General features: G+C 44.2%; 1 protein-coding gene across 4 annotated transcripts in view; it reads left to right on the top strand.

Moving 5' to 3' along the window:
- Window positions 1–6,783, top strand: part of cln3 (CLN3 lysosomal/endosomal transmembrane protein, battenin) — a 23,265-nt gene extending 16,482 nt beyond the window's left edge. The window contains exons 12-18 of one of the 4 annotated variants that reach the window (XM_042081802.1): window positions 1,142–1,194; window positions 1,398–1,466; window positions 1,806–1,861; window positions 3,564–3,657; window positions 4,220–4,360; window positions 5,569–5,703; window positions 5,995–6,783. In XM_042081802.1, the coding sequence (XP_041937736.1) occupies window positions 1,142–1,194; window positions 1,398–1,466; window positions 1,806–1,861; window positions 3,564–3,657; window positions 4,220–4,360; window positions 5,569–5,685 (530 nt within the window). In that variant the 3' untranslated portion in view covers window positions 5,686–5,703; window positions 5,995–6,783. The other 3 variants (XM_042081800.1, XM_042081801.1, XM_042081799.1) reach the window with 3 other exon arrangements.
- Window positions 6,784–9,700: the final 2,917 nt, after the last annotated feature.

A 9,700-nucleotide genomic window follows, 5' to 3' on the forward strand; every position in this document is an offset into this window, starting at 1 on the left:
CTCTAGTTATGCACAACTCCTCATGTTCATGATGGCTCTCTGGTTATGCACAACTCCTCATGCTCATGATGGCTCTCTGGTTATGCACAACCGTGTCTCATGTTCATGATGGCTCTCTGGTTATGCACAACTCCTCATGTTCATGATGGCTCTGGTTATGCACAACTCCTCATGTTCATGATGGCTCTGGTTATGCACAACTCCTCATGTTCATGATGGCTCTGGTTATGCACAACTTCTCCTAATTCATCAGAAACATGTGATGGCAGAATCTAAATGTCTAGTAAGAAAAAAAGTCCGCACACTTGCTCTCCGTTTATTTTGTTTTATTTGACTTTAATCCCCACACACATGACGTTTCGAGCCCTTCGGCTCTTCATCAGACTTGTGAGAATCTAAATGTCTACATTTTGACAACAGCGTTTTCGTGAGGAAGAACCGGGAAGAATGAAGCACTTTTAATTAAATGTCACAAAGACATCGTCAATAGCAACCTGTCCTGTCAAACACAGTTGCATTGTCAGCTCTGAGCAAAACTGTTCAGGAGTTCTGGTCCAAACTGTGACTCCGACCACCTCTGGTTTCTGTGTGTGTGTGTGTGTGTGTGTGTGTGTGTGTGTGTGTGTGTGTACCTCTGGTACAGGCATAGTTGTTCCACAACGGAACAAGTCCAGACCGAACTTCCCGACCTCAAATCTTGTGGGCGGGGCTAGGTTCGGCTGGCGTCCAGGCTACTTGGTATTAAAAGCAGCTTGTGAATACTTTATAGTATTATAGGCGGCGGCTTGTGAATACTTTAGAGTTTTATGGGGGGGGGGGGGGTATTTTGGTTTTCCAACATCCAACTTTACATTTAAAATGTGAATAAATACTTTACGAATTAAAAAAGTATTTTGTTTAATAGAATAATTAGGTACAACATATTTTTCAACCATTGGTTCCTTTTAATCTACTATGTCTTGGTTTAAATTAGTATTTTACCTGGTGGCACCACCTGACAATGTGCATTGATGTGTTTGTGTGTGTGTGTGTGTGTGTGTGTGTGTGTGTGTGGAAGGGAGGGAGAGAGAGACAGAGGAAGGGAGAGAAAACAGATGTGTGTGTGTGTGTTTGTCTAACCATGCCTTTCTACTTTGAACAGAGTCGGAGAAAACAGGAGCCCTCAGCTTCACCGAGAAACTCATCATCCTCAAGGTGTGTGTGTGTGTGTGTAATCGTGTGTGTGCGTGTGTGTCTGTGTGTAATCGTGTGTGTGTGTGTGTGTGTGTGTTTCCTCAGGGTCTGCTGTGGTTCATAGTGCCTCTAGCGGTGGTGTGTGTGTGTGTGTGTGTAATCGTGTGTGTGTATGTGTGTAATCGTGTGTGTGTGTGTGTGTGTGTGTGTGTGTGTTTCCTCAGGGTCTGCTGTGGTTCATAGTGCCTCTAGCAGTGGTCTACTTTGCTGAGTACTTCATCAACCAGGGGCTGGTGAGTGGCCTCTAGCTCCCGCTGCTGGATAAACAGTGCTGTGACACCCTGGGCTTTAGCGCTCCGTTTAGTGTGGGGTGTGTGTGTGTTGGACTGAGGTATAACTGTGTGTGTTATTGTCATTGCTAGACTGATGTATAACTCTGTGTGTGTGTGTGTGCTATTGTCATTGCTGGATTATGATATAACTCTGTGTGTGTGTGTGTGCTATTGTCATTGCTGGGTTATGATATAACTCTGTGTGTGTGTGTTGGACTGAGGTATAACTGTGTGTGTTATTGTCATTGCTAGACTGATGTATAACTCTGTGTGTGTGTTTTGCATTCATTTCCTTTGCAGTTGGAGCTGTTGTTCTTCCCAGACATCTTCCTCTCCCATGCTGAACAGTATCGATGGTAGGACTTTTATCTGTGTGTGTGTGTGTGTGTGTGTGTGTGTGTGTGTGGTTCTATTATATTATATTCCACTGCCACGTAAGAAGCAGGCCCGGATCTAGGCTGCTCAGATTGGGGGGGCAAATAGAAATTTGGGGTGGGCACAATGAATACAATTTAAGCACAGCTTTAAGAAACTCAAATAGTCTACATGCATGCTTAGCATTTTGTGATCATTAAGGCTACTTTGACAAACTCTTAGTCAGCTGATGTTAATAATATTTACAGATATCTAGGCGATATTTGTAACATTTATTTTGTATTTGGCCTGTTATGAAATCATGTATTGAACTATTTAAACACACTGTGAAACCTGAAGCCCAAAGTTGGAGACATGCATTTAGACATTGCTGCAAATGTAAAACGGGATTACTCTGGAATGGCTAACTGTACAGGGGAATGCTTTACACCTTTGTATTCGGTAAGGTCTGCTGTTTCTTCTATGGTTTGTCATGTGTTCAGGAAAAATTTGTGAATTATTCCACCGAGATGAATGGGTAGGGAGATGGGCGCAGAATGTAATATGAATAAATTAAAGTTACTTTTCTCCCGAACCGTTTACCACAACAACTTGCAGCTAACATTGTTTAAAAGCTTAGAAAAACACGTGGCCGCCGTAAAATTCCCACCCTGCTTATAACACAGTTAAGGAATGACCAACGTTAACAAACTAACTGGCTAGATCACCTTAGAAAGCTAACATGCACATTAGCTAAAAAACAAACCTTATTCAAAACGAGAATAATACAAACACTAACACTACAGTTAAAGGTCTTTATTTAAACCAGCAACAAGAATCTATTTTACATCTAGTAGCCTATAACCTTTATGGAAATATAGCTAAGCCCTCTCTACTGAAGTATGAAACAGCAAGTGATGCACACAGTGTGGAATGGGAGGGAACACTGCTGCTCCGGTATTTATACTATCCAACCAGCAAATCAGCAGCCTCGAAATTCAGACGGGACAATTAGAAAAGTGTGATTGGCAGATTCAATAGCTGTCAATTAAAATTGACCAATTAGGTGGGGCAGAAGAAATATTTGGGGGGGCATCGCCCCTCCCAGCCCTATTCTAGATCCGGCCATTCGGTAAGAAGTGCTCTAGACGTGTTTGGTTCTATTATATTCCACTGCCACTTGCTGAGCAGATTGTTCTGGAAGTTTTCGCTTGTGGCAGGTGGAGTAAAATAACCGATTTAGGGTCTGGCATTACGAAAATGGCCCAACTGGAGGAAAATAACATTGCATGCAATTGGATAACACTAAGACCAATGTTTACTGACTGATTCAGACGTCCGATTCGACATCGCAGCGTTGTCGTCATCTGTTTAGCTCGCCTCTGGCCCGCCTATATCAGATACACTGATGTAATTGGTGTGATCTCATCTGTCTCCAGACATGCTATGCCACATCCACTTTGTTAATAATGATCTCAGACTCTGAGATCTCTCTGTGATCTCATCTGTCTCCGCTGTCTCACACTTTCATGGCTCCTCATAGTGACACCTGATAACACACAGAGCATCGCAAATACTGCAGGTTTGTGATTGAAAAACTGTGTGTGTGTGTGTGTGTGTGTGTGTGCGTGTGCGCGTGTGTGTGTGTGTGTGTGCGCGCGCGTGTGTGCGTGCGTGCGTGCGTGCGTGTGTGTGTGTGTGTAGGTATCAGACTCTGTACCAGGCTGGTGTGTTAGTCTCCCGCTCCTCTCTCTGCTGCCTGAAGATCCGATGCATCGGGGTCCTCTCTGCACTGCAGGTGACACTATTGTCTGTCTGTCTGCCTGTCTGCCTGTCTGCCTGTCTGTCTGTTTGCCTGTCTGCCTGTCTGTCTGTCTGTGTAGCCTGTATCCAAGGCGACTTACAAAACAGGAAACAGTGCGACAAGGAGAAGTAAGTACTACTGGCAATGGTGCTGAGAGAGGAGATAGTCTATGGTGCTTAGAGAGGAGATAGTCTAGTGGTGCATACAGAGGAGATAGTCTAGGGTAACGGTTGAAAGGTAGCATATACCACCTCATGTCTCTAATATACTTTAACTTATTTTAAAAACTTCCATTGAAGCGAGAGGGTCTCCCCTCAGTCCTCTCCTAGGTCCTCTCTCGCCATGATCTGCCTGGGGTCCTCTCCTAGGTCCTCTCCTGCCATGATCCGCATGGGGTCCTCTCCTAGGTCCTCTCTCGCCATGATCCACCTGGGCACTCCTAGTCCGGACACTAAGATGTTTTTCTGTGGGCAAAGGGGCTGTAGTTAGCTTATCTGTGTGTGTGTGTGTGTGTGTGTGTGTGTGTGTGTGTGTGTGTGTGTGTGTGTGTGTGTAGTGTGTGAACGCAGTGCTGCTGACGTTGGCGGTGTATTACCAGTTCCTGCCGAGTGTGTGGATGGTCTTCATCATCGTCCTCTATGAAGGACTGCTAGGGGGAGCGGCCTACGTCAACACCTTCTACTACATCAGCAAAGAGGTGTGTGTGTGTCTGTGTGTGTGTGTGTGTACTGTAGTCAACACCTTCTACTACATCAGCAAAGAGGTGTGTGTGTGTGTGTGTGTGTGTGTATATACTGTAGTCAACACCTTCTACTACATCAGCAAAGAGGTGTGTGTGTGTGTGTGTGTGTGTGTAATGTAGTTCTGATTAGGGATCGACCGATATGGATTTTTTAGTACCGATACCGATTTTTTTCCATCAGCCTTAGCCGATGACCGATACAGGCTGCCGATTTTCTTGAGCCGATATTTGGAGCCGATACTGCTTTTATTTTGCTCCCTCAATTTACATCATACAAATGACACATAATTACACAAATGAAGATAACAAATGTTATAAGTCTCAATTTAAAAAAGGAACATTTATTGAACTTATGGATGGGTGCACTGGATATGGTTAACTGTGCAAAATGCTTTCATCAACATCTTACAACACAGCCTTGATGATGTATTGCTTGCTGACATATTATAAGACATAATTCAGGTCATCACAAAATGTCCTTTGTCAACACATTTAAATAATTTAAGAAAACAATAAGCCTGAAAAGTAGCTATTGAAATAAAGTGCTTGATTTGTCATTTTAGACTGCATGGTTTCAATTTTTCTATGTCTATATTTTTCTAAAAAAAGCTGCCAGATTTGTCAACCACAGAACATAAATCAGCAGAGGAAAATAACGTGGTGTCAAATGTTTCTGTTCTAAACGGCATCAACGTCAAAAGGTATAAAAACGTATCTCTCAGTTTTAAAATCTCTCCTTCAGGTAGCGCAGCACTCTCATATCGCTGTGATGCGTGTGTCCCACTGAGTGAGACAGACCAGACGCACACACAAACTTCTGTTTGGTAGCTGACGAACCACCATTGAACTGGATTGATGATGATAACGTTAGCAAACGGCTCTAAACATGTAAGGCATACACAGTATGTCTGGTACATGATAAACATTAACACGAATTAATATTCAACTACACGTCTCTCATTATTAAAGCTCTGATCACTGCGATGGATCATTGCGAATGCTGATACACGTAAAAAACGCAAATATCGGCCCGATATATCGGTCGATCCCTAGTTCTGATAAAACAATGTAATATAATATTGTGTTTATGTGTGTGTTCTGATATGTCTCTCTCTCTCTGTGTGTGTGTGTGTGTGTGTGTGTGTGTGTGTGTGTGTGTCCAGACGGGTGATCGTGAGCGTGAGTTCTCCATGGCTGCTGCCAGCGTTGGGGACAGTCTGGGCATCGCCCTCTCTGGAGCTACAGCTATGCCTCTACACCACCACTTCTGCTCTCTCTAACACACACACACACACACACACACACACACACACACACACACACACACACACACACACACACACACACACAGCTATGCCCCTACACCACCACTACTGCTCTCTCTAACACACACACACACACACACAGCTATGCCCCTACACCACTACTGCTCTCTCTAACACACACACACACACACACACACACACACACACACACACAGCTATGCCCCTACACCACTACTGCTCTCTCTAACACACACACACACACACACAGCTATGCCCCTACACCACTACTGCTCTCTCTAACACACACACACACACACACACACAGCTATGCCCCTACACCACTACTGCTCTCTCTTAACACACACACACACACACACACACACAAAGGTCATGTGGGGGTTGTTGGCTGCTAAGTGACTAACCAGGACCAAAGCCTTCATGTCCCTCCCAGTGTTGGCTGCAGAGGGTTTGTTTTTATTGGTGTTTACTCTTCTGTTGTGTATTTGTGTTTGTATTTGTACCAAACTGACCCAGAGCCGAGAGCATGTCGGGATCCTACACCTTTTATGATCGTTACCTTACTGACTGACTGTGTGTGTGTGTGTGTGTGAGAGTGCGTGTGAGAGAGAGAGAGTGTGTGTGTGGTGTGTGAGCGAGAGAGAGAGAGAGAGAGAAAGTGTGCGTGTGTGAGAGAGTGTGTGTGTGTGGTGTGTGAGAGAGAGAGAGAGAGAGAGAGAGACCTGCTGCTTTTAGGTGCTTTATGTGCTTCTCTCTGTGTGTGTGTGTGTGTATAGCATGAAGCCTGATTATGTGCATTAATGCCCCAGTGTGTTTCTAACCTGAGTGCCTTTTCATCTATCATGAGCATCACACACACACACACACACACCACCTCCTACACACACATACACACACCACCTCCTATACACACATACACACACCACCTCCTACACACACACACACCACCTCCTACACATACATACACACACCACCTCCTACACACACACACACCACCTCCTATGGTACACATTATGGGAACTGACTTTAAACTTTGAAATGTTGAACATTCAATGTTTTGGAAATCAAAGAGTGAAATAAATTAAATAACTCAAATCAGCCCTCTGCTCTTTTTTACCAAAGTCTGCACACACACACACACACACACACAGTGTTTCCCCTGTACTATGTATTCAGCAGCGGTGCAGCGACACTCATAGAATATAAGTGCCGCCGCAAAAAAGTCGGCTAATTAAAAAAAACACTCAAGTGCACTTCAGGAACAGCTGCCGTTCAGACGCAGATGCAATTTTGTGCAATAAAACGCAGCAAACGCTACATTGTATTTCAACCAAGGAACCCAATGAAACACGCCAGCGAGGTGCAGTAGCTCCTACCTTCAGTAGCCTATTCCCAGATCGCTAGATGTTACGGGCAGTCGGACACCACCCTTAACATTAAGGGGAGACGCACACAGATCAGCTCGTATCAAAAATAGGGGTATGTTTATTTAACAGAATGGGTATCAAAATAATAAGTAGGTTAACAATAACTAGCAACCACGATAGCGGAACGCTTTCTACTGCCGGGTGGACGGCTAGACGGAAGTCAATGAGACAGCAGGCTCGGCTGTAACTCGGATGTCATTCTCTGTGTGCGCCCCTTCAGGAGCGGTCCCAGAGTCCTTTTATAGCGCAGGTAGGCCTCGCTCAGGTGTGGCTCACCTGCAATTAAGTAAAGGAGAAGACGCTGCACCCAACAGGGGGCGCCAAACACATGTAGGAGCAAACACCAGAGCTGGGGAACGTAACAAACGTGTTCTTTGGGTTATTTGGGGTCAGTGCTGGGTCAGTGCTGGGTCTTTGTTCACCCCTAAAGGGCCACGTAAAGGTGGGGTGTAACAAATGGGGGCTCGTCTGGGATGAACCATCCATGAGGTGAGGTGATGTCTGTTTGTGTAGCTGTGATGGACTGTAGTGTGCAGTGACTTGTGTTGTGTGACCTTGTGGTAACTGAACTCCACATTTGTTGGGTCACTAGTTGGTTGCAGCTTAGGTGTAAGTTGGCAACATTTTGTGTGTAGGGGTTGACTACACTGTGGCCCATTTTGTGTCGTGGTTGTGCAGTCCACTTTTGGTTAGGTCACTTGTGTGTTTTTGTTTGTCTAGTCACAGCTAATTAATGGTTTTGTGACCTTTGTGTGGGATATAGTCACTCCACAGATCAGTGGATCTTTGTTTAGTGGGTGTGGCTTCCCAATTTTGTCCAGTCACTTTGTTACTGGTTCCCTACGTGCATCATAGTAACTTGTAGATGTGGTTGAAGGCCACATGGTGTCCATTTTGTTGTGGTAGTGGCAGATCACTTTGGTTGGGTCTTTGTGTGTTGCTGTGGCAGCAATTGTAGTTGGTCTACTTGTGTTGACCCTTTTGGCTGTGACTGTTGCACTCCACTTTTGTGTTGGTCACCTTTGTTGCTGTAGGTGTTACAGGAATGCAGTAATGTTTGTTTCGTTTGATTTTGTCCTGTTCACCTCATGGTAGGTAGCCATTTTGTCTAGTGGGAGTGGCAACCACTTGTATGGCTACTTATTTGGCTGCTCAATTTAAATCAAGTGGCAGCACCTTAATTGGCCCATCTTTTGTAAGATCTTGTTTGAAACACCTTTTTTTGTCAGCAGCAGTCCCAGATTGTATAAGTTTTATTGCAAAAAGTTTACTGGAGGCTTGTCTCCTTCATGTGACCGTATGCTTTAGTAATGCTGAATGCCAGACAAGTGTTTAATCAGCATAAGTCCACTACAAGTTGTGTTTAATCAGCATAAGTCCACTACAAGTTGTGTTTAATCAGTCAGTTTAATAAGTCCACTACAAGTTGTGTGGTGCGCTTTGTTTGGTGGACGGAGTTTTGGTCTGTGCATTGAACATTTGTATGTAAAGCATATAGCCTTTTACATTTGTTTTTGCAATTTGTGAAGTTCCAAGGTGAGACTAATGTATGTTTGTCTGTCTTTCATACTGGTGGTGGTGGTATGTTTTCTGCACTTTTGTAGCTCAGGCTTAGTTAGTGCAGATTTAAGAAGTGGTCCGGAAGACTCACTACTTTTTCTTTACTCGGGAGTCAGGGAAGCTGTGCTAAAGCTGAGTAAGGAAGCGTGAGTCCTTTGTTTTTCTGATCTGTCATAACTGCCATGCTCTGTTAATTGACCAATCTGTTGATTCACCTACAGTATGTGTAAACATACAGCCTTAATAGTACCCATTTTGCAATTGAAATTGTGGAACAAAATGTGTTACAATGAATAAATATTAAGATTGTACATTTGTCAGTGATTTTTGTATTAATCTGAATGGCTATTAGATGAATGTTTGTAATTGTGTAAAACTATTTATTCATTGTTTTAAGGGTGCATGTGTTCCCCGTGCTGTTTGTCCCTGTTCTCTCCCCTCTCTACCTCTGCTCAGGTGTGCTGCAGATAACTGCCCTGATTGGGAGCACCTGGCCCTGAATGATCAGGAGTGAAAGGCTCCAGGATCCAGTTTCTGAGGGGAGGCTTTTGGTGTGGGGACTGCTTGCTGGCTTGCTGCCTCTCAGCCTGGGATTTTGTCATGTCTATGTAGTGTTCTGTTATGGTTTATTTTCATGTAATAAATCCCACCGGTTGGGTACATTTTAAAAGGTGTTCCTGTTATTTAGTAGGATTTGGGGTCAGTGGTGGGTCTTTGTTCATCCCTAAAGGGCCAAGTAAAGGTGGGGTGTAACAGCCCATATGCAGATGATGTCATCCTAACATCGGAGTGTGCTATAGGCCCATATGCAGATAGGACATCCCTGTGATCCTGACCCTGTTAGATGTTAGGACGTCCCTGTGTCTCCTACTAGATTTGAGATGTTAGGACGTCCCTCTGTCTCCTACTTCATTTGAGATGTTAGGACGTCCCTGTGTCTCCTACTAGATTTGAGATGTTAGGACGTCCCTGTGTCTCCTACTTCATTTGAGATGTTAGGACGTCCCTGTGTCTCCTACTTCATT

This window comes from Alosa sapidissima, chromosome 24 (assembly GCF_018492685.1).
Source record: "Alosa sapidissima isolate fAloSap1 chromosome 24, fAloSap1.pri, whole genome shotgun sequence".
NCBI classification, from domain to species: Eukaryota; Metazoa; Chordata; class Actinopteri; order Clupeiformes; family Clupeidae; genus Alosa; species Alosa sapidissima.